Source organism: Theobroma cacao, chromosome 4, assembly GCF_053813885.1.
Source record: "Theobroma cacao isolate CCN51 chromosome 4, ASM5381388v1, whole genome shotgun sequence".
Classification (NCBI taxonomy): domain Eukaryota; kingdom Viridiplantae; phylum Streptophyta; class Magnoliopsida; order Malvales; family Malvaceae; genus Theobroma; species Theobroma cacao.
The window spans coordinates 691,351-716,163 of record NC_142642.1 but is presented as its reverse complement, the minus strand read 5'-3'; the positions used below and the strand labels follow the sequence as shown (position 1 = coordinate 716,163).

Below are 24,813 nucleotides of genomic sequence, written 5' to 3'. Positions count from 1 at the left end.
TAAAAATTATTATTGTATTTTAAATTTTTTTAAAAAAAGGAGCACTGACGAAAAGGAGCTCCAGTGTTCCCCATCTTGAAATTTTTTATTAATAAAAAATAATAAATTATATAATAATAATTTTAAAAATTAATCAAGAATAAAATTATTTTTTTATCTTTATCACGTTAATAAATTAACAAAAATACTAACAATTGAGTAACGGCTTGGGTTACTTGTCCAATAAAAAAAAAATTTTATATAAAATGTTCATTTTGAAAACTAATGAATTTTCGTGTCATTTCGATAAAAACTTAAAAAGTAAAAATATTTTATCTTAAATTTTAAAATTAAGTGTTTTATTAAAAATTTACACGAAATTTTACAGATCGATTTAATCATTAGAGTAAGTTTGGATAAAGAGAGGCGCATAATTAACAGAATATTATTTATTATTTTATGTTACGTGATATTAACGTGATATGTTGATATATCATAACAGATACTAATTTGACATGATAATATAATCACATGATATATTTTACTTTTCGAGTCAACATTATATCAAATTAAGAGAGTTAAAAGAAAATTGTGCAGTTAAAATAGTTATTTAGCTTAAATATATTGAATTGATGGTAAAATTAGGAAAGATGGAAGATAATGTTTAGAATTTGGACGTTAAAAACACGTGACATTGAAAGTTACGTGTGCATTTTATTCATTTATTTAGAATTTATGATAATTTTGTATGATTTTCTTTGTCCTCAAAGGGTTACACAAATCACAAAGTGGGATTCGTTTTGAAAGTGACATTTATGCTACTTTGTGGTTACAAAGTTCTTTGATTAAGGTAATCACAATCTTATATGATCACTAATCAATTCTAGTTAAAAGGGCTAATCATTTTTCAAAAATGAAATTATTTGACATAATATATTCCTTCCGTCTTTTTATTTTTTTATTTTTTTGGGATGTTTTTTAATAAAGTCTTTTTTCCCCTTTTTTATATGTCTAATATTTTGTTTTCATATTAATTTTTTATTTACATTTTTATATTACAAATATATCAGAAATCTATATTATAAAAAAATTTCAACGTTTAATATAAATACATAAAAAACCAAAACTTTATCTTAATCTCTGCGAAAGTAAAAAAAAAAAAAAAACTGAAAAAAAAGATGAATAAAATATATATTTAATTAAGGTCACGAATTTGAACAATGAAATTCAAGTGAATCTTATACATTAAAATACAAAAAAAATTTGTTTTTTAAAAATTTAACCTTTAATAAAATATTCACAAGCAATCAAATTCCAGGTGAGTTATCTTAGACTAAATGTATAATTTTTAATGGTTTCCCAACTAGTGTCATGAGGATTAAGGACATGAGCCAAGTTTTCTATTTCAGGAAAAAATTATATTATTTAATTAGTACTGTTGGTTACTTATAGTTTAATAAATTTAAGTATATTAAATTTTAACCTATAGTTGTAGTATGTGACAGAAAATTGGAGTATTTAATAGAAAAAGAAATTTGGGACCATTTGGAAAACATAGCGAAACCTTTCTCACCAAAGTTGAATGACAAAAGACATGAAATGTGCATTATTATTGTCTCTTCCTTTAACCCTTTCTCTGCCAGCATTAATTCTTCAAAGTCCAAAAGCAAAAATGAAAATGAAAATCTGAGTCCACTCAGAGTACAGATTGGTGATAGGGTACAAAGAATCATTCATCAACAATTTCATCACCCACTCTTGTGACTGTTCATCTCCTGAAACCAATCATCCACGTGTAAGGATTTCACTTTGCCACCTCATGATGGGAAAATCTAATCTCAGTTTCCTTTGACTTCACCGTGGGGGGAGTTTACAGCTTGTGTGGAATGTTATTGCAAAGATGATACTGAGAAACAGGTGGCTGAACTGTAATTTAACCTGGGTTTTCTTTCTTTTTTTTTTTCTTGTTTTTTGGTGTATGTTTGTGTGTGTGTGTGTATAAGGCAATGATCCCATGCCGTACCATCTATGTTAAAGTTGTCATAGTTAGTTCTTGCTTATAAAAGCGGCAAAGCTAACTACTCGTTGTTTCTCTCACTAATGCAAAGCTCCTCACTTTTTTTAATCTTGTCTTTCTCACACTCCTTTTAAAGTTTGCAACTTTCAGACAAGAAGGAAGAGATCTCTGGAACTTCAACTGAAAGTAAGGAATTTTTTTTTTCTGAAACGGTTGATAAAAGAACTTGTTGGTGGCATGAGGATTTTTTTTTAAGACAATTTCATTTGTTGGGTTGTCTTAAATTGTTGAGTTAAGGTTAGACATATGGGCTTTTCATTTTTTTTTTATGAAAGTCGAGCTTTTTATGCTAGTTCATGCACTTTCTGTGTTTTGCTTTGGCTAAGAAATCTAAGCATTCAAAGCTCATGTGGGCACAAAGATAGGAATTTATAGTTACTGGGTTGGTTTTTGCTTCTGTTTTGGTGAATTTGAATGGATTGGAGGGTGCTTACTGTTGATATTGTGATATAAAGGGGATTTTTTGGTTAAGAAGAGGAAGGTTCTGGCTTTTTCTTTTCTTTTTTCTATGTAGTCAACTAGTGGTTAAGTTGGAAGATTAATGTGGTTGATAATTGTGAGGGAAGTCTGAGAGGTTTGGTTTTGTGATTTTATTGGCAAGGAGAGAAACCCCATTTGGTTTTAAGCCATGGAGATGACTAGAGTAAGGAAAAGAAGTATACATTTAAGCAAACTTTACTCATTGGCGTGTTTTCGACCTACGCCTACAGATGAACATGCCCAAATAGGGCAAAAAGGGTACTCAAGAGTGGTGTATTGCAATGAACCTGATTGTCAAGAGCAAATTCGTCTTAATTATAGGGGAAATTATGTGTCCACTACCAAGTATACAGCAGTTAATTTTATCCCAAAGTCTTTGTTTGAGCAGTTTAGGAGAGTTGCAAATATATACTTTCTTGTTGCAGCTTGTGTTTCGTTTAGTCCATTGGCACCATATTCAGCACCTAGCCTTCTTGTACCCCTGATTGTGGTGATTGGAGCTACAATGGCCAAAGAAGGTGTGGAAGATTGGAGGCGAAGACTGCAGGTGATGCTTGAATTTCTTCTTCTCCTTTCAGTGCTTGCTTCTGGCTTTGTGCTTCAAACTCCCCCTTCGTCCCTCCTCTTTTGTTTTAACCATTTGCTTTCTGTACTGCTAGTTGGTTTCCTAATGCAAATACTTTAGGTTGAAATTGGACTCTTTATATTTTCAGCAAAAAAAAAAAGAAGAACAAGAAGAACAAGAAGAAAGAAATGGACTTGTATTGAGTGAAAGTAACTTTAATAGGAATAACTTCAAACTAAAACATGAGTTTAATGAATAGGAGAAATCATGCTGTTAACTAAGTCAGAAATTTCACAATTTTACCTGTAAATCTGCAAGCTTTGCATCACATGGCATGCCATCAAAATTTATGACTAAGGTCCTGGTAGTTATGTTGTTCCTGTAGAGCAGCAACTATTTATGATAATCATGCTGTTTTATTGTCACGATAAATTTTAATTTGTATCTTCACGTTAATAGTGAGAAGATGACTGCTGTCCTGTACTTTGCTCTTTACATCTTTCCAAAATAGATGCACAATGATTGATTTAACTGCTTTAATTCAACACCTATAATGACTTTGTTGATCGGTATAAATTCTAAACCTTTGTAAGCGAACAAACTCATTTTATGCTTGGGCAAAAGAATAATAAGATAATAAACTCTTTTTATGTAGGGATTGGTGCAGCTTTAATTTTTCTTAATTATATGATGTCGCTAAGCTATAATCTTGAAACTGGTTATGGTTTATATTGCTGGTTTCTGAAAGAACTTTATTTAGCTTCATGTTGGAGTTATTTTAGATGCAATTTTTCATTTCAGATTGCTCACAGAGTGAAATGTAATTTCTTCATGTTTTTATTGGCCCTCTGTCCTTATTGGTTCTTGAGATGTACTGTTTTGCTTGCTGCAGTCTTGCTCAAGCTTGGCTTGTCCAAACCCCTTCCTCTTCACAGGGTGCTCTTCCTTCTAACAAATTTCCCTTTGAATTTATGTAAGATATCTAAATTTGCTTTTACATGGTTTCAGGATGTAGAGGCAAACAATCGAAAGGTTGAAGTTTATGATAAAAGAAGTTGTTCTTTCAGAGAAAGCAAATGGAAGAATCTTCGTGTTGGTGACCTTGTAAAGGTGCATAAGGATGAATATTTCCCAGCTGATATACTCTTACTTTCTTCTAGCTATGAAGATGGTGTTTGTTATGTTGACACAATGAACCTTGATGGAGAGACTAATTTAAAGTTGAAGCATGCCCTAGAGGTAACATCCTCCCTGCATGATGCAGAGATGCTTAAGGAATTTAGAGCGGTGATCAAGTGTGAGGACCCAAATGAACATCTTTATTCTTTTGTTGGAACATTGCACTATGATTGTCAACAGTACCCACTTGCCCTACAGCAGATCCTTTTGAGAGATTCTAAACTGAAAAATACTGATTATATCTATGGTGTGGTTATTTTCACTGGACATGACACAAAAGTAATGCAGAATGCTACAGATCCTCCTTCCAAGAGGACTAAGATTGAGAGGAGGATGGATAAGATAGTGTATGTCCTTTTCAGTACTCTGATTTTGGTATCATTTATAGGATCTCTGTTTTTTGGAATTGAAACTAAAAAGGATATTAGTGGTGCTAATTATAGAAGGTGGTATCTTCGATCAGATAAAACAACTGTATTCTATGACCCCAGAAGAGCATCATTGTCTGGATTTTTTCATTTCTTGACAGGCCTTATGTTGTATGGATATTTGATACCAATATCCTTGTATGTTTCCATTGAGATTGTCAAGGTTTTACAAAGTATTTTCATTAACCAAGATCGGGCTATGTATGATGAGGAAACAGATAGGCCAGCACATGCACGGACATCTAATTTGAATGAGGAACTTGGTCAGGTCTCTACTATACTCTCTGACAAAACAGGAACTTTGACATGTAATTCAATGGAGTTTGTGAAATGCTCCATAGCTGGTACTGCTTATGGTCGTGGCATGACAGAGGTAGAAATTGCCCTGGCACGGAAAAGAGGTGAGAGATTGCCTGAACCAATGCCTATCGATGATGTTGACTCAGGAACATCTGTTAAGGGTTTCAACTTCAGAGATGAACGCATTATGAATGGGCAATGGGTGAAGGAACCTCATTCAGATGTTATTCAGAAGTTCTTTCGGGTCTTAGCAACTTGCCATACAGCTGTTCCTGAAAAAATAGAATCTGGTGAGATTGTTTATGAAGCTGAGTCACCAGATGAAGCAGCCTTTGTCATTGCTGCAAAAGAGGTTGGTTTTCAGTTTTTCGTAAGGAATCAAACCAGCATAAAATTGCATGAATTAGATCTCGTCAGTGGGAAAAGTGTTGAAAGGTAATCTTTTTGGACCCTTTTACATCATGTTCTTAGTCTTTTATGGTCTCTATCAATCATATCTAGGACAAAACAAGTTTTGTGGCTTCATTAATGTATTCATGCACTAGTCCCTGGCAGTTTTAGCAAAGGTTTTGATTAGTTACTTTCACTAACTTTTTGTATAAATTTAAATCAACTGCTATACAAGGCAGCAATGAAAAGACCTTTCTTTTTTTTTTCAAAGCACTGGTCTTTTTGTGCAAACAATAGATATCCCTTTTGCTAGTGAAGCTGCATTATTTTCAGTTTTGCTCATCCTTTTTTCCTCTGAATATAGGTGCTTTAAAATGCAGCTTGATGGTGAAAATAACACTATTAATCTTTCTGCTACATTATAATTGTAACATAGGTGTATAGTGTTGTATATATATTTTTTATGTGCGATATTTTATTATATGTAGAAGTCTTGTTGGTGGCCATTATTGTACAGATAGGGAAAAAAGTGAAAGATTTTATTTCTCTCTGTTTTTTGGCCTCTGTGGAGGAAAGGAATCAGGTAAGAGTTTACAGGGAAAATTACTCCTGTCAAGGCTCTTGTATTCTTGGTTTCACACACTCCCATCATGTAATCCTATTAGAAGATAGCTAAAAGGCTGCTGGCTCCAGTATCTAAAGTTGGGTACTTAAAGGGAAGCAGCTGCTTACTTACTATATGCAAAATCTGTTGTTCTTATGATGCTACTCTTATTTTTTTCCCCATTTGTTGTGAAATTCAGTCCACATTGCATGTGAATTAATAAGTTTCTACATTTCAGGGTATACAAGCTTCTTCATGTGTTGGAGTTCAGTAGTGCTCGCAAAAGGATGTCTGTAATTGTAAGGAACCCAGAGAACCAGTTGTTGCTCCTTGCTAAGGGTGCGGACAGGTCAGAACTGAGAACCAGATATCCTCATTCAGATATATTGTGGTAGAATTTTATGGAGTTCTAAAATAGATCAGTTGATGTGTATTTTCATTTGTCACTACGCATTCAGTGTGATATTTGAAAGGCTTGCAAAGCATGGGCGGGCGTTTGAGGCGCAGACCAAGGAGCACATTGACAGATATTCTGAGGCGGGATTACGAACCTTGGCAATTGCATATCGTGAGCTTGATGATGATGATGAGTATAGATTATGGGAAGAGGAATTTATGAAAGCCAAAACTTATTTAACTGCTGATCAAGATGTTTTAGTGGATGAGTTGGCTGACAGAATTGAAAGGGATTTAATTCTTCTGGGTGCCACAGCTGTTGAAGATAAACTACAAAAGGGGGTCAGTAATTTCATTAGTTCATAATGTGTAGCAACCATTATTTTAATAATTCCTAGTGAAACTTCTGAATCCTGACCTATCTCAATACTTCTAACATGTACCATCTTATTGATGTTATATTGTAATATCGATAATATCTTAACAAAGAAAATAAGTGGCCAATTGTGTATGTAAATCAGTTTATTTTCTTTTTAAATTACCCAATGGTTTCTATAAACCACTATATTTCTCTGGCATGTAGGTCCCTGACTGTATTGACAAGCTTGCAAAAGCTAGAATCAGAATATGGGTCTTGACAGGCGACAAGAAGGGAACTGCTATCAATATTGGGTATTGTGACAAGTTGAATCAAACTTATCATCTATACTTTAGTGAACATAAATGTTATAAATATTATATTTCTACAGGTATGCATGCAGTCTACTAAGACATGGAATGAAACAGATTGTGATTACGCTAGAGTCACCTGAAATTGAAGCCTTGGAGAAACGTGGGGATAAGGAGGCCACTGCAAAGGTATAGACTACATCATTCTAAAGTGATGTTAATGCAGTCCTTATTGTGGGAAGTCTGAATCTATTATTATTATTAGGCTTCTCTTGCAAGTGTAGCACAGCAAATATGTGATGGAAAATCTCAAGTAGCTAGAGAACTTTTAACTAGAGAACCTCCAGCTGAGTTTGGTTTGATTATTGATGGCAAGTCCTTGACTTTTGCTCTGGACAAGAGTCTGGTAAACCGCTTCATGGATCTAGCAATGGATTGTGCTACTGTTATATGCTGTCGCTCTTCTCCCAAGCAAAAGGCTCTTGTAAGTATCATGATTAGGGGAATCAAGTACACTATGGGAGTTTTATAAAGATTATTAGGCTCTGTTGTTACTGACATGGAAATAATCTGATAGAATTCTAGAAGATATGCAGGTTACAAGGCAGGTCAAATCCGTAACAAGTAAAACAACACTAGCAATTGGTGATGGGGCAAATGATGTTGGCATGCTTCAAGAGGCTGATATTGGAGTTGGCATCAGTGGCGTTGAAGGGATGCAGGTAAAAATATGTTCTTCATTTCTGTAGTTTTCTCTTATAATATGTACATTTGTCATTTCTGTTTTCAGGATTAGGTTGGAGCGTATTTCCTTGTGAGATGCTACTCTTAGTTCGTGTTAGCTGTTAATGGTCTCTGATTAGATTTCTTGCATGTCTTTTGAAATATAAAATGCCTCACATATTCACAATGTGTAGCTTTGAATTTTCTATCTTCTTTGCCTTATATTGACATGTTTTCTTTAGAAAAAAACAAACATATTACCCCTTGCATTGCCACTGAAATATAATGTTGAGGGATAGACTTTTGAAATTATTTATCAAAATAATAAATAAAATTATATATTTTGTTGATTTATTGTACAAAAATTAAAATATCAAAATTTGTTTGTGGTTTTTGGCAATAATTAAATTTAGAAGTCAATTAACAAAATTAACTGTATTTATACTATACTTCAAACAAAAAAATATATATATGATAATTGCAATTTTAAGTTTTCATTTTAACTATAGTTAACAAATTGTACTCATTAAGGTATTACTTTGACTCAACTTATAAATAATTATAAATAGTTAACAAATTAATTGGTCATTGTAGTTTGGCATACACATTTGGAAAATTATTAGAACATCATTACATACTTACATTTTTCATAGTGTTAGCTCTTTAAATTTACAAATTAACTCTCGCGATTCATAAATCACACTTTTAACTTTTAAATCAACTATTTAATTGCATCTTCACTAAAACTTTTGACCAAATCAAGTTATTGAGTATATTATAGAGCACTAAAGTCATTTAATTAATATAGGAATTTAGTTTATAAACGTGCATAAACAATTATGATTTGGTTTTCTGTTTAAAGTCAAGTACTATTAAAAAGCTTCATGGAATAAAGAAAACTAACTTCTTGTTATTTAGAATAATATTATCAACTTGGTAAAAAGAGAATGACAAAAAGGACATGTCAACTAAAAAAATTTTGAACACACTGTTACTGAACTAGAGAAAGGGGGAAGAAAATGGACTGCAAATATATGGAAAGGGCCCAAAACAGGGCCTGTCAAAAAGAAAAGTTCTTGGCCATTGAACCCTTGTTTATAAAATACTCTAATAATATTTGCTGCCAGCTTCTGATGGAAGACTATTGCCAAAGTAGTTGGGCATGCTTTTTTTTGGTGTAGGTTTAAAAAACATGGCCTTAGTTATTTTGGTTTTATTTGTTTGCATTTCATTGCTAAAGTGGGCTTTAGTTATGACCTTTCCAATTAGGGTTTGAAAGTGCTCATAGAAACATTATCTTTTGCAAACTTGTCTGTTATCTTTTACAGATTAGGGTTTTGAGATGATTAGTTAAGAGTTAGTGAATAGGACCATACTAAAGCAAATACTGAAAGCCAAATCATATGATGATCTCCTTTCTCAAGATGTGTCCATTATTGGTTTTTGATGTGCCTAGGCATGAAGTGATTTTTACTACCGATCATCTTATCAGCATCAGCTTGGCTCTTGCCTTCTTCCATTGTAGTTACCTTGTTTTGTGGCTGATGCTTGATAGTTCATCCATTTTATAGGAACAATTGAATGATTTGATAAGATTTGTGGCTTTCTATGCTTTACCTCTTTGAGGGGAAGAATGAACTCGAACTTTATAAATTTGTTAAGATGGGTGGTGACAATTGACAACCATTTGCTGCTTGATTAAGATTTTCTTGACAATCATCAGAAGAGGTGGTAGTTAAGAATGAAGGAGAGAGACAGATATATGTGTTTGTCCTCTCTATTTGATTTTGATTTCTCCATTCATATACCATTTCTCTTGACTGTTACTTTTGAGAATTGAATTTCTGCTTCCTCCATAAGGACTTCACATATTTTTGTTTCTTCTTTTTTTTTCCTTTTTGGCAAACATATTTTTGCTTTTTGAAAAGCTTTGCTATTACTTTTTCTTTAGATCATGGTCTGTTGAACTACTTTTCAAAATTCAAGCTATATAACTGTGATTGTCTGCTTTCCGATTTACTTTTAATACCTACTATGATTTGCAGGCTGTGATGGCAAGTGATTTTTCAATAGGTCAATTTCGTTTTCTGGAACGTTTATTATTGGTGCATGGTCATTGGTGTTACAGGCGAATAGCAATGATGGTAAAACTGTTCTGTCCTGTTTCTCCTATCTGTCCAGAATTAACCTGAGATACACCTATGATTTTGATATCTCAAGATCCGAGAATGATAATTTTTGTTGTGGTTTATTACCTTTTACTCAATCTATATTTCTGTGTTAGCTCTAGATTATCTTCTTCAAATTGGTGTTCATTCCTTGAAAGGAGAATGAGATCTTAAACAAATTGTTTGGTGATCTCTTCCAATTTTTGGGGGACAGATTAGGCAAATGTTTAACAAAATGAATCATCCATGCTTACATCAAGATTCTATTTTCTGGTCACTGCAGATATGTTACTTTTTCTACAAGAACATCACTTTTGGATTTACACTGTTTTGGTTTGAGGCCTACGCTTCTTTCTCTGGCCAGCCTGCTTATAACGATTGGTACATGTCATGCTACAATGTTTTCTTCACTTCACTGCCAGTAATCGCTCTTGGTGTTTTTGATCAGGATGTTTCAGCCAGACTTTGCCTCAAGGTAAACAATTCTTTATGTTAATTCTTTATACCTTGAAGATTTGATACATATCAACAATAAGAAAGGAATTTGGGCGCTTAAAAAAGAGCGAGATGGGACATTCAGTGAGAGGCAACCCTAACTGGGTTTTAACCATCAAACCTTTTACCTGTTAAGGAACTGATACCGTGAAGGAGTTATATTGTGGAAGGAAAGGGTCCTCCCACCTCTTGTCATTCCTCCTGCTTAAGCTTATTGCCAGTCCTGTTAAAATTTCACTTCTCTTGTGTACCGAGTTATGAAGTTGCAAAATGTTGTTAGTTTTCCTCATCATTATGGCCATTGTTGTTGTCAACATTTAAACCCCAATTTTGTTTCTGAAATATGCTTTTATGCATGAGAAATATAAAACTATGCTGCTAATCTGTTGACTCAAAATTGCTCCGGGTCTCAGATAAATTTGGTACACTTGCAAGAACACTTGGCATGTCAAATGAATGCAATTCTTAAATCTTAACTATTTGTATTAAATGGGATGTTATAGTTGCAACTTCACTCCAAAGTAGCAACTTGTTTATCAGTGTTCTCAATGGCTACCTCCTGTGTACACAAACTTAGGATAACATTCTTTTTCTTTGCAGCATCCTTTATTATACCAAGAGGGTGTGCAGGACATCCTCTTCAACTGGCTCCGCATACTTGGCTGGATGTTTAATGGAGTTCTTAGTTCCATAATCATATTCTTCTTAACCACCAACTTGATAACTGGTCAGGCATTCCGAAGAGATGGTCAAGTTGCTGATTACGCAGTTCTTGGGGTGACAATGTATACTTGTGTAGTGTGGGCAGTAAATTGCCAAATGGCACTTTCGATCAATTACTTCACATGGATCCAGCACCTGTTCATCTGGGGAAGCATTGCCTTATGGTATATATTCTTGATGGTTTATGGTTCACTCCCGCCTACATTATCTACAACAGCATACAAGGTTCTTGTGGAAGCTTGTGCTCCAAGCGTTCTATATTGGATCACCACCCTTCTTGTTGTTATTTCCACACTACTACCTCTATTTTCCTATAGGGCTTTTCAGATTCGGTTTCGACCAATGGAGCATGATAGAATACAAATACTACGGTCAGAAGGCTTGGAACAGGAACACGATACAGCACAAAGACTTTCAGAAAGCCCAGAAAGCCCAGAGACCCGAATTTCTAGTGACTTGATTAGCATCAGAATAGATAATCTAAAGGCAAGTCCAAGGCGAAAGAACTCATGACACTGGTACAGGGCTGACTTTGATATGGGTAGGGTTCTTTTTTCTCTGTATATGTTACGGTAGGTCTAGAGGAGAGCATGAACATGGAATTGCTTCTGCTCAACTCCACGTGTAGATTACGCATGTAAATCTGATTTATGAAGTCGTGTTTATCCATGCCTATGCTTCAAACTTACTGATCTCACAGATATGTAATTTATTCTTTTCATAAGCTTGTCTGAATTTTGAATGTGCAATGAAGGTGATGCGTACTTCAACTTTCCTGACAACCAAAAATCAATTGCAAGTGAAACCATAGTTGATTTCATATGAGGACGCTGAAAGTCCATGGTTAGTGTTCTCAAATTCCCTGACATGGAACAGGGGAGCATTTTCTTACTGAGAAGCTTTCAAGCAATGCATTTATAAAGTAAACCCACCCCTTCCCTTGCATGTGTTAATTATCTTCTTCAAATCAATGAATGTATACTGATAAGAGAAAGAGCTTTGTGTTTCAAAGTGTCTATGGGAAAGCATCTCATATCCTCTTCTAAGAGGTGGCCCATCAGCTCTCATTCTCCTCTAACCTTCCATTGAAGGGAAGAACTCTACACAACTGTCCCCCATTCATCTCTTTTGATGTATTGCTTGAGCAGCATGAATGATATGACAGTTCCTTGTCAAGGCTTTGGTGGAAGTAAGTATCATTCCCACCACTATAATCTGCAGGATAGATTTCTCATGGATAGGGTTCCTAGTGCATGCACCCAGTTTTCTCTCAGAACTCACATCTTGACGAAGACCTATCCCCATCAAGCCACCGAAAATGAGACAAATCCTTAATTTTCACGCACAACCATGAACCATGAACCATGCCAAACATACTAGTCGAGTGGTAGCTATCCAATTGACTTGAGTCTATATATTGCAAAAAACGTTATAGGGAAAGCTTTCCTGGAATTTAATAATTAAATTAACAGTTAACAACACAACCGGTTAGTTCTGGTCTAAGGGTAGTTGCCATAATCCTTCCATATTCTTGAGAAGCAAGGTCAAATCTAAGTCACTGCGGCTAGAACAACACATCCTAATATTCAATAGGCTTAGGCAGGTGGGGCCGTTAATCTGTAACATCATTAGAATTCTGAGCCACTGGAAGGCTAACGCAGCAGCTTATTGAATGCAATTCCTAATTCTGTTTCCGCCTTCTTTCTGTCATTGAATAACAGACCCCTACGTTTGGGATTCTTGGATTTCTGATAGTAATTATATTTATTTAATTAAAATATTATTTATTATTTTTATATTTATTTATTATTCAAGTTATGTTGGTATAAAACATAAAAAATTATCATATAACCATATAAAATATTTTGTTCACTATTGATTATGACATATCAAAATAACATATGATATAAAAAATGATAAGTGATGTATTGATTAATGATAATTAATCAATAATTGGTCATAAATATCTAATTTGATTTAAAATAAAAATGTAAAATTTTAATTAAATATAATAAAAAAATAAAATTTATTTAAATATTTTTAAATAATTCAAGATTTTTTTTAAATATTATGTCTTTACATATTGATTATAACAAGTAAATAACCTTAAATTCAATGAGATCTCATTTTGTTATTTTCTGAGATGTTTGTGAGAATAAACAATAAGACTAACAAAGCTTTATTCGCATGATCTTCACATAGAAAACATAGTGAACCACGGCGTAAATTAATGGTTCATGTAGGTCAGCAATTAGGTGTGCATTAATATGTAAATAAAATAGAAAGTGGTTCCCCACTCTTTTATTAATCACTCTTAACAATCTTTAGCATAATTATACTTTTTAATGTAACATTCATCTTAACCTAAGTTTCAAATAAATACTTCCAACTTGTCTTTGCTTATTAAACAAGGGTTTTTTCCCCCTCAGATTTCTCAATCAACGTCATCCCTTTGCTGTTTCCTTTGGTCCATGATCTGCCTTCTAGAAAGTCTATGGTTTTGTATTTATTTCTTTTTATTTTAATTTTAATTTTCTAGAACAGACAAATACCTTATTTCATGTCTGTTTGGTTGCCTTTTTCAAAGAATGTTCATGGCTGGCAAATGAGAATTAGGCTATATTTTAAACTATTATGATCTGAAAAGCTGGGATTTGAATCCTCCCCATTATGAAACCTTTTCATATTCATTAGCCAATGCAAAAACCTTATTTTAAGTATCCAATCTTATTGTATAAAATAAAATAAAATAAAATAAAGTACTACGACTTGATTAATATATGTATATTTATCTTATAAGCTTAAGTCTCCAAATTAGAAAATTTCAAATAATTTTTTATATTTTTATTTTGTATTAAATAAATTTTATTATTTAATTAATGTATCATAAAATATATATTTAATTAAATAAAGATTATTGTAACCAAGGAATGATGACGTTATCAATTTAAACACATGAAAGTATTTTCTAAAATTAAGAGATTTGTCTCTTAAGCTTTTTATTTATGCAATTACACCCATAAATGGAAGCATCTAATCAATTATTAATCCGTAAGCATAACACGGATCTTCTCTTAATTTGGAATTCTTTCCATTAAATGTTGTTTTGTACCTTTTTTTCTAAGGAAAAAGAAAAAAAATTATTATTCCTTAAGAGCTAAAAGTTTATAAATGCTAAAATCAGAAGAGTTTCTAATTAGTAATCCACGTAAAAAAAAAGTTTAACATTTAGAGTTCGAATTTGAGTTTATTCAGTTTAATTTTAAAATTTTTAATTATTATTTAAATTACAACTAAACAAACAAACACAAAATTAGATGGTGAGAGCATCGTTTTATATTTGAAGCCCAACATAGATATTAATTTTGGTGTGAGTCTTGCCATCTAAACTCAAGTCTTAACACCAAACATGACATAAACACCATCTACCAAACACAAATATCTCACACGTGTGAGCCCACCTCATCACACGTGGTAAAACAATAAAAAAGGCCAAGTTTCAAGATTGTTTACCACTTATTTTAACCTTTTTTTTTTTTTTTAATTTGCTTTGTTTCTCGACTATAAATAGATTCACACGCTTCTCAAGAACACTTCAAATAAATTGAAATCCCTTCTGCTTACCTCTCTTTCTTTTTACCGACGATTCAAATGCAGAACGACACCTCGGAGTTATCGTTTTGTCCTAGCTTTAACTGCTACTCCGACGACAAGAAACTGGTTGATATCGCTGCTAAAGTTACCCGAGACTTCAAAAGCGACGATGTTTTGGACGATGAAGAATTCGAGTTCTTTAATCTCTGGGAGAATACTGATCAAACCTCATCGTTTCCAATCTTCAATCGCGATCTCTTGTTGAACGGCGAGGAGGAGAAAGGTGGTGACGATGACGACGCGGAAGAGGCTATTCGGATTCCGTTGAGGGATCTGTTCATCGGCGACGGAGATCTTCCTTCTTCGTCATCGTCGTCGGAGGCGGATGAGCTCGAAGGAGTGCCAACAGGAACGTACTGTGTTTGGACACCGAAGCAATCAGCGGAATCGTCGCCGAACAGGTGTAAGAAGAGTAGGTCCACGGGATCGTGTTCGAAACGGTGGCGATTAAAGGATTTGCTTAAGAGAAGCAACAGCGACGGCAAAGTCTCGTCTTCGTCTTCGTCCTTGTCCTTGCCCTCGTTTTTGAATTTTGAGAAGAATTCGACGGGGAAAAAGCATGAAGAGAAGTTAAGTGAGAAAACAGCGACGACGAAGAAGAAAGCCCAAGGTGAAGTTCAGGCGAAGAAGACAAAGAGAGTCGAAAAACTGTCGGCGCATGAAGCTTTTTACGTCAGAAATAAGGCGTCGAAGGAAGGAGATAAACGGCGGTCGTATTTGCCGTACAGGCAGGACCTGGTTGGCATTTTTGCTAATGTTCATGGTTTAGGTAGAACCTTTCCTCCTTTCTAAGAAAAAAAACTGATTTTTTTTTTTTTTTAAAAAAGAGAAAAATAATCAGAACACCTGTAAGTCTAGAGTTAAATTCTCAAAATCGACAATTCGTATTGGAAAATGTATCTGTAAAAAGGAAAAAAATTTGATAGTATTAGAGTGTAAATAGTGAAGAAATTAATTATTTAGTTTTTTTTGTTTGTTCTCGTTCTTCTTTCGGCCCAAGCTAAAAAATTGAATGATTTTATCATTATTTTTATTATTAATAATAAGATCCGTATGGAGCAGATCTTGAATTTTATTATTATTATTATTAATAATTATGATTGAAAATGTATGTGAGTGTATGACGCATGCAATTAGGAGATTAATGGGTTTTTTTTTTATAATATATAATAAGTATATAGTTTTAGTTGATTTTATTGTTCCATTGTTTTAGCCTATGCTTGCAAAAAAAAAGAAAGTATGAATGGTTGATACAAAGTTTGGGGTGGCAACAACTTCTTTTTGAATGCCTGGTAATTTTCATTAAAAATAAGTTAATTTGTTAGTGTAATTTAATGCTACATACTTACAACAAGTACAAACTATATATGTGACTTTTCATTGTGTGATTCCACTTGTATATTAACATATGGGTTTTGGATAATTGGATGTGAACTGAAAATATTCAAAGATGGCTTTACTTTATTAAAGATTCAAGTTGTCATCTAGAAGCTGGTACTTGAGACTAGAGAAATTAATAAAAATCTCATTATCCTAACAACTTTGGGGGTGGAAATTGATAGATTACATCACTTAGAAATTCTAGAAATTAAAAGCCCTTGTGGTCCAGGCTCTGGCTTTTGGAGTGTGAGAAAAATAATAAAATTGTCGTTATTTTTAGGCGGAGGTAGCCGCCATCCATTTTTAATTTTTAATTTTTATTTCAAGATCCATAAACTTATATAATTATCTTTTTTAACTAGTTTGTTCACAATTTCATTTCAAGTTTGACAACTTCAATCATTTTGTATGACCTCTTTCATCAAAAACAAAAACAGAGAATTAATGAGTGAACCCCCAAAATCAACATCAAGGTCAAACTTAAATGTCATGTTCTAATTCTTAGTAGGTGAAACATAGTAGTATAGAATTTGGTATAAGATATTTAGAAAGCTATATTTAAACCAATTAATAGTTGAATAAGTAAACGGTTCATTGTCGTTGAAGTGGTAAGGATGAAGCAAGGACATGAAGTTAGTACAATTTACTTGTAAAGACTTTTAGGATCTGATTATAATGCCATAAATGCTACGAAGGCAAAGTGAGTGAAGGTCCTGAATTTTGGTTGAGCTTCCCAGCTTCCAAATTCGAAGGTAGAGCACTAATTAGTAATTACCATGAAGTGGGCTCTTAAAAGGAGATATGAGCTGAAAATGGGGTGGTCCTGTGTCCAGTAAGGTCGCAGCCTTTTCCTCATAGCCTTTCCCGATCACCGAATGAGTCCAACTGCCATCATAACTTCTTGTCATTGTCTTTAGAAAAAATTTCCGCTCCACGTTGCACTGACATAGGAAAATGTGAAAAGAAAAAGTAGTCATTCTTTTCTATCCCTTCCTTTTTTATCTCTTCAGATAAGTGGGAAAGTGAAGAAATTCAAGAGCAGAATCATACCTTTTTTTAATTTTAATTTTTGAAGTTTATTCATGGCTATTCATTGTCAAATCCTTTGGGTAACTTTCCTTTTAGGCCGGTGCCTAGCTGGATTCCTCAGGAAAATCAGGCACTATTATTTTATGAACTAATCCTATTTCTGGCTGCCGGACTGTAAAGTGATTTTATAAATTATAATAAATTAATATATCACTAATCTTGACCCTTGTTAATTTATTTATATTATTGTAATCTAACAAAATCCGAGCTGCCAATTTTCACACCAATTCCTCCACCCATCCCCCTTTTGTTTTTCTTTGTTTGGAACTTTTGACATTTTTTTTTTCTTTAATAGGAAATAGAAGCCCCATGGGCTGTGGCTTTTATCTTTGGAGCATAAGCCTTTTGGTTTTGGGACCAAAATCTGGCATTGACAATGGTGAAGATATTTAATGCTGAGGCTTCTTGGAAACACCCCCCACCATCTAATTATTGCACATTTATTTAATGTACCGGACGATTGCTTTTGATCCGAAATGCATGGATCATGCTTTTGCCAATTGTGCGCTACAATTATCAAATAATAAAAACATTTTCATTTTACTATTGTGATTAACAACAGTTCGATAATTATTAATTATAAAAATTTATTTTATTTAAAATAAATATATAAAAATTTAATTAAATATAAAAAAATAAATTTATTTAAATAATTTAAATTATTTTAAATATTATGTCATCTATAATCTTCTTTAATTTGACATGTAATGAAATTAAAAATTCGTAAGTTCGAATTATGCCAACCATTGGAGGGAGCAGGTTATACATATTAGTATTTTTCATGTTTACTTATTTGTTTTTATATATAGTTAATATTTCAAAGCATTAATTTCCACGACAAATTATCATATTTAATTCCAATAAAAATATCATGTAAACTCATGCATAAAATGTTTGATATTTCATTTCCCACGCATCAATTTCTTCAAGTTGCCTTCAATTATTTGAGGGAAAAATGTTCTCAAATAACCGTCACTGTACAAAGTACTTACTTAGCAGACGTGTCAGTCAATGATTGGATATACGTCCTTCTCCAAACGACCTCCAAAATCCAACAGATTTTCTTATCGCATGAAAGGAAAAATCTTTCCCACGTGGCAGCTTTAACGTATAAAAGTTAGAAGACCCTCATGCAACCGGGCCCCATATTCCGCCACGTGGACCACGGGTTTCTTACCCGATCTCTCTGGATTTTCTTTCTTTTCCTCCTCCATCTCTTCAATCACCATTTCGTTTTTCCTTCTCCGGAACGATGTCGTTTCCGATGCAACTCTTCAGTTGCAGAGCAGCTCTCGATCTTCGCAGCAGAGATTCGAGCTTCATCAATGGAGTTTCGGTTAAAGCGACGAGGTCGAACAAAAAGCAGCTCAAGGTTTTAGCAATGTCGAGTGAAAACTCGTCGTTGAAGATGAACTTGAACGAGTATATGGTTACTCTACAGAAACCACTCGGCATTCGTTTCGGCTTATCCGTCGATGGCAAAATCTTTGTTCATGCTCTCAAACGAGGAGTAATGCAATTATCGGTTAATTTAGCGTCGATTTTCTTAATGAACAATCAGTTATTTAAGTTTAATTTTTTATATGATAAATTGTTTTTGCAGAGTAATGCGGAGAAATCAAGAATAATTATGGTAGGAGACACGTTAAAGAAGACGAGCGATTCGTCTGGTGGAAGATTTATTGAGATAAAGAACTTCGGCGATGCTCAGTAAGAAATTTTCTATTTGCTAGTGTATTTTAATTTTTTTTGCAACCTTTTTATGGTTTTTTTTTAAAGCTTAGTTATCAGTTGTTAAGCTTTTGTTAACAACTAAATATGCAAAACTTTATTTGAAAGCTAACATGTTTTCTGCCAATTATACAAATGCAGAGTATTATTTTTAGGAAATCGCAGTGAAACCACTGAAATCATCTCTTTAGTGTTAGTAAATTACAACTATGAACTTTGGTTAACAAAGCTGAATAAAGATCAGATGACTAATTTGTTTAAAGCATGATGTAGTGTTCTATTCGCTCATAGCTTTGTTGATTTCAAGTTGAACTACGTTTTAAAACTTTCAAGTTCTAATACCCTTTAACTGTTGGTGTTTGGCTCAGAAAAATCTTGCTACGGACTTTAAATTATGTTACTGAGGACTTGAGATAGCTATTGCATGTCCAACTAGTTTCATATTCGAGGCAAACGTAGCTGGAGGGGGGGGGGGGGGGAGGGGACTGAAGTACTAATTTCTGCTAACTATGGTTTCTAGGCTTTTTATTTTATCTTTTGTTGATTGCAACTGGCCATATATCTCTTGTCTAAGCTAGCTTTGATAAATATTAAAGGTCAAAAGTTATTTATCATTCATCTGTGCAATCTGCTCTGTTCATCTATATTACTTTACCTTCAGTTTTTGCTTTCTCTCAGGGAGATGCTGACAGAGAAGACAGGATCTTTTAGCCTGATTCTTGAGAGACCCTTCTCTCCGTTTCCAATTCATGAACTGCATCTCTCGAGTGATCTTGACATTTTGTTTAATAGAGGTCGTATGCCTGTTGCCACTTGGAATAAAGCTATATTGGCGTCAAATTTACAAACTTCTACTGAGGGTGGTGGAAATTCTGGTTTTGTAATATTTTCCTCGAAGTTTCTAGCATTGCAGGGATTGAAGTTTTTGAATGATCAAAATGGACACATACATTCAAAATTGCAGAAAAACATTCTTGCTTCTCCCATTAGCCAACTTGTTTGTATTTTTTCTGAGGAAGAGCCTGGAGATGGAGAATGGGCTCATGGAAGCTTCCCACTGGAGGAATATATTAAGGCCCTCAATCGTTCCAAAGACGAGCTTTACTATAACCACTTGCTTGGCATGCGTTACAGTAAGGTGCAGTGTACATCTCTCTAATGTTAGATAGCTTTTCTAAGGCACTGACTTGTAGTGTTTCTTCCACCATCTAACTGCACCCTGCTCTTCTCTCTCTCTCACCCTCTCCCCCTATTTGCTTTTTTTTTTTTTAACTGCTTGAACCACTTCTGTTTGTTTGTTAGATTACAGAGCAGATATATGTCGGGTCATGTATACAATCAGATGCTGATGTAGAAGCTCTGTCTGATGCGGTGAGCACAAACAGACCTGTTATTTCTGCAGAATCATTTGCTTTTGAATATGTGAAATTATATCTTCGATCTTACAAATTTCTGCAACTATGATGCTTTTAATTTAAAGACTGATTTCTAGGGGATAAATGTGATGTCTATCAGTTATGCAATCCAAATCTTTGGTTGATCGCATCATTGTTGTCATTGAAACTGGATTTTCTTACAGGGCTTCTAAAGGATTTTTATAAAGAAAAAGATTTGCATGGCCCATTATTTCTTCACTTGTTTTATAATTGTCAGAACCAAACAATAATAAGTCTCAAACATTGTGACTCATGGGGCAAATAAATTTGCCTCTTCTGCATTTTCTTTGACAGATGAATCTAGGCTCAAAATTTATGCCATTGCATTTTCCTGTCTGATCTGTGTTTCTCTTTCTGTTTCATATTAGATGATGTCTTGAGAAAAGGCTATCTCCATTGCATCAATTTTTGTGTATTTGTTTCCCTTTTCTTCTTGGTGATGGTCTTTTCAGTAAATTGACATCAAGTCTGTTGTTTCCCATCCGATATCTCCCATTGTTAACTTGGAATTCTGCACCAGGGAATTACGGCTGTATTAAATTTTCAGAGTGGGATTGAAGCAGAAAATTGGGGAATCAATTCCAATTCGATCAATGAGTCATGCCAAAGATTAAATATCCTAAAGATCAATTATCCTATAAAGTAAGCAAAATCAATGTTTCTGTATTTTGTATATTTGTGAAAGATATTTTCCATGCAAGGATTTTGTTCATGTTTCTGGATATGATCTCCTGATGCATTAGCACTGAAGGTTTCAATACACTCATGTTCCTTGAACTCGTGAATGATGTTACTTCATGATGAGTTTTCTATGCTAAGAGGGGAAATGGATGCTATTCACAATGATTTGGCATATATTATTGTCAACTTTTAAGACATGCTAGCTGGATAGGGCTGATTAATTTGCCTCTATTTACTTCTTCAGGGATGGAGACTCCTTTGATATGAGGAAGAAATTGCCATTCTCTGTTGGGCTCTTATTACGCTTGTTGAAAAAGAACCACCGTGTCTTTGTTACTTGTACTACTGGTTTTGATCGATCTCCAGCTTGTGTAATTGCATACCTGCACTGGATGACTGATACTTCACTTCATTCAGCTCATAATTTTGTCACTGGATTGCATACATGCAGGCCAGACAGGTATTCACTTCATTGTTTATGTGGCTTAATGCTTGGTATATCGATGAGCTCTGTTGTGACTTGTTTGTTCTTTGTTTTAATTCATTAGTTTAGAGATTCGTGTGCTGTTTCACAGCTTTACTTCGGCATTCTTCCGGTACCAAGCTTGGCTGCACGTGGGTTCTATATGCATGATATGATACATATTAATGAATTCGATTGTTGCTAATGCACAAGATATCACACTTACTTCCACAATCATCCATGGTTCAAGATTTCTTACTTGATGGAGTCAATGTGCTTCTCAATCTTTTCTGTGCAAGATGGGAAGCGCAACTTTAATAGAAAAAGAAAAAAGAAGCTTCTATTAGTATTTGGAATTGGCAGATAAATTATTTTGATCAGAAAGTAATGGAATTTTTATGGCTCTCTTACTGTTTTTAATAATTACACTGAAACACGTTAGGAAACTGAAAAATATGTATGTGCTTCGCCGAGCTTTGGTGTATATTATATTTTCAAGAATTTGTAGAACAATTGATTTGAACTAAATGTAGGCCAGCAATTGCTTGGGCAACGTGGGATCTTATAGCTATGGTAGAAGGTGGCAGACATGATGGGCCTGCAACGCATGCTGTGACCTTTGTGTGGAATGGCCATGAGGTAATTTGTTAAAAGCATGAATATGTTATGTTACTGCTTGTCTTTCTTGTTTCTGCATTGGGCTATATGCTACACAACTGGAAAAACAAGCAAAATGGTTTTCCTTTTCTGGTGGGTAGGGAATCCCACATCCTATAGGCATAGTGGCATAATCCCTTCCTGCAGTTGTATTTTAACCAAAGACTTATCAACTAAACTGCTAGGTACCTTGTAGGACTAATTCTATAATGTAGTCAGAAGCATGCAGGGTTTAAGCCATTGGTGCTACTAAAGTTGAGTGGTAGATGACGACTGCTCTTTGTGAAGCTTTATCCAAAACCGAGCTTGTCTTTGTCTTACAGGGGGAGGATGTATGCTTAGTTGGAGATTTTACAGAAAATTGGAAAGAACCAATTAAGGCAACCCACAAAGGTCGAGCAAAACATGAAGTTGAAATTAGACTTCCACACGGAAAGTAAGTGGTCTATGTTCTATAACTCTTTTTTGAATTGCTCCTTAGTTTTGAAATTATCCCCACAAAACCACAATTGAGTGTTATTTATTGGGGCTTTCTGGTTGATCATCTACAGCATTTGTTGTTTTCCATTGCGAATCTAAGTAGGCCTGGTTAAAAAGAATAACACTGCCAGACATCATGCAATTGGTTACTATGTTATTGTTACATTAAATGCAAATTGTCGCTTGTATTGCCTTCAGATATTACTACAAGTATATTATCAATGGGCACTGGCGGCATTCAACGTCTTCACCAACAGAAAGGGATGAGAGGGGGAACATTAACAATGTGATCATGATTGGTGATACTGCTAGTGTGAGGCCCATAATTCAACCACAAAAGAAGGTTAGTCCCTGGGAACACCTTCTAGTAAACTATATTGGGGAAAAAGAGAACCAAATTATGGATTTACAGAGTTGAGAGCTGATGAAAAAGGCCAAAGTTGTTAGGGATATAAATTTAATTATCATATATAGATACATCCTTGGTGAATAATGTTATATTTTTGATGTCTTAGGATGCCAATGTTATAAAGGTGATAGAGAGGCCCTTGACAGAGAATGAGCGAATCATGCTGGCAAAAGCAGCTCGTTGCATTGCATTCTCTGTGTGTCCGATCAGACTAGCCCCCAAGTAGCTTTGCAAAGCTGGCTGCTATCCACGATGTAAATTTTGTTCCTTGAGACTCCATATCAGCATATTTCAATTCCTTCGTGCATATACCTAGTATTTAGCCTGCAATAAACAATGAGTATGGATCCAATGTAATTCTTCCGGCTGCATGTTTAATTTGTAGTAGACTTTTAAGTGGTGTCTATATATGTGAATAGAATGCTTAACTGCTACTCTTAGCACTCACTTGAAAGTTAAATTATGTAATTAGATCTTGTATTTTATAAAAAAATATGAATTTAATTTTTATATAATAATTTGCATAAATTGAGTTTTTATATTTTTATAATTTGTTAGTTTTAATTTTAATATTGTTAAGTATATTGATGTGATATCTTAATAAAATTAATATGACATTAATTGAAATGATGTGATAATTTTTCATAATGATGTGATATTCATTAACTTGATAATATTTTATATTGACATTATTTTGATTAGATTGATAATATTTAATATTGACATGACATTTACTGACAGACATGCATGGGGGGGAATTTTGACTCTGGTAATAAAGCATGTTTAAACCTATATAGTAGTATTCCACCGTGGAGAACTCAGGGATCCTTTTCTTTATTTTCATGGAGGAGTAAATTATAGTTTACCTACGAAAGAGAAGCAACTTGGAGTGGAAGAGCATTTTGTCCTCTCTGTCGCAGTTGTGTAAGGCCCCGAGGGAATGGCAATAACATGACGACATCATTAGGTACATGACAGGAGCTAAACATATTTTCAAGTTGCACCACATTAATCTCCCTCACTTGGGTTCAGACATGTTGAAAAAGATGACAACGGAAAATGTTGCCATAACCTTCTTCGTTGCTAAAAATGTTGACACTATTACAAACACCAACGGTAGTCCAAATATATGACAACATCATCTAAGTTTGAATGATAGAAGGATCCTCCCTGTTTCTCTCAGTTAAGAATGTCACACTTACAGTCTTCAACTAGGAAAGATGGATGTTGCAGTTCGAGTGCTTTTTGGTCAGTGAATCTCAAGATTTGGGAAAATCGAAGGGTTTGTTTGCATCATTCGCTTGCATGCAAATGTTGCATGGGTTGGACCAATTGTAGGTATCACAGAGGGAGATGGGTTAAGCCAGCATCGGGTGGACTCTCTCTGGGCTGAACTTGGTAGTATAAACTTGTGTGTCTCCTTCTCATCATGTTCTGTGTCACGGATTTAGCATAGAATTACGTGAATTTCACATTGTTGAGATTTGTTTTCAACGAGTAAAGTTATAAATTCTATATTGAAGAGAAGTTTTCAACGGTAAATTAAGGAAGAATGTCATGGTTTTAGATAAAAGTAATGAATCTTACATCAGTTATGTATTAGAGTGATATTGGATATTTAAAAATTCACACCATTTTTAATCTATGAAGTTTTTTT

General features: G+C 34.1%; 3 protein-coding genes across 5 annotated transcripts; all 3 read left to right on the top strand.

Moving 5' to 3' along the window:
- Positions 1-1,567: 1,567 nt before the first annotated feature.
- LOC18600767 (ATPase E1-E2 type family protein / haloacid dehalogenase-like hydrolase family protein) lies at positions 1,568-11,925 on the top strand. 3 transcript variants are annotated; one of them, XM_088805345.1, is made up of 12 exons: positions 1,576-2,182; positions 2,962-3,083; positions 4,110-5,443; positions 6,241-6,351; positions 6,461-6,740; positions 6,982-7,070; positions 7,148-7,256; positions 7,333-7,551; positions 7,664-7,789; positions 9,836-9,934; positions 10,242-10,433; positions 11,054-11,925. In XM_088805345.1, the coding sequence occupies exons 2-12, from the start codon at positions 3,042-3,044 to the stop codon at positions 11,687-11,689; spliced, it is 3,237 nt and encodes a 1,078-aa protein (XP_088661471.1). In that variant the 5' UTR covers positions 1,576-2,182; positions 2,962-3,041; the 3' UTR covers positions 11,690-11,925. The 3 variants fall into 3 exon arrangements, with proteins under 3 accessions (XP_017975348.1, XP_088661471.1, XP_088661472.1); XM_018119859.2 differs by having other exon boundaries at positions 1,568-3,083; XM_088805346.1 differs by lacking the exon at positions 2,962-3,083.
- A 2,785-nt stretch (positions 11,926-14,710) lies between these two features.
- Positions 14,711-15,792, top strand: LOC18600765 (uncharacterized). The gene has a single exon (XM_018118786.2). The coding sequence runs from the start codon at positions 14,828-14,830 to the stop codon at positions 15,620-15,622; it is 795 nt and encodes a 264-aa protein (XP_017974275.1). The 5' UTR covers positions 14,711-14,827; the 3' UTR covers positions 15,623-15,792.
- Positions 15,793-18,495: 2,703 nt separating this feature from the next.
- LOC18600764 (phosphoglucan phosphatase LSF1, chloroplastic) lies at positions 18,496-23,674 on the top strand. Its single transcript, XM_007031416.3, has 10 exons — positions 18,496-18,809; positions 18,903-19,009; positions 19,709-20,168; positions 20,333-20,401; positions 20,987-21,108; positions 21,392-21,607; positions 22,144-22,249; positions 22,591-22,703; positions 22,946-23,090; positions 23,263-23,674. The coding sequence occupies exons 1-10, from the start codon at positions 18,552-18,554 to the stop codon at positions 23,380-23,382; spliced, it is 1,716 nt and encodes a 571-aa protein (XP_007031478.3). The 5' UTR covers positions 18,496-18,551; the 3' UTR covers positions 23,383-23,674.
- Positions 23,675-24,813: the final 1,139 nt, after the last annotated feature.

Excerpts from the sequence above, each read along its gene's own strand:
- LOC18600767 (XM_018119859.2), top strand. The coding sequence starts at position 2,685 with ATGGAGATGACTAGAGTAAGGAAAAGAAGTATACATTTAAGCAAACTT. Across the intron at positions 7,790-9,835 it reads GTGGCGTTGAAGGGATGCAG|GCTGTGATGGCAAGTGATTT; the intron begins GTAAAAATATGT and ends TATGATTTGCAG. Across the intron at positions 9,935-10,241 it reads ACAGGCGAATAGCAATGATG|ATATGTTACTTTTTCTACAA; the intron begins GTAAAACTGTTC and ends TGGTCACTGCAG.
- LOC18600764 (XM_007031416.3), top strand. The coding sequence starts at position 18,552 with ATGTCGTTTCCGATGCAACTCTTCAGTTGCAGAGCAGCTCTCGATCTT. Across the intron at positions 20,402-20,986 it reads TAGAAGCTCTGTCTGATGCG|GGAATTACGGCTGTATTAAA; the intron begins GTGAGCACAAAC and ends ATTCTGCACCAG. Across the intron at positions 21,608-22,143 it reads CATACATGCAGGCCAGACAG|GCCAGCAATTGCTTGGGCAA; the intron begins GTATTCACTTCA and ends AACTAAATGTAG.
- LOC18600765 (XM_018118786.2), top strand. The coding sequence starts at position 14,828 with ATGCAGAACGACACCTCGGAGTTATCGTTTTGTCCTAGCTTTAACTGC.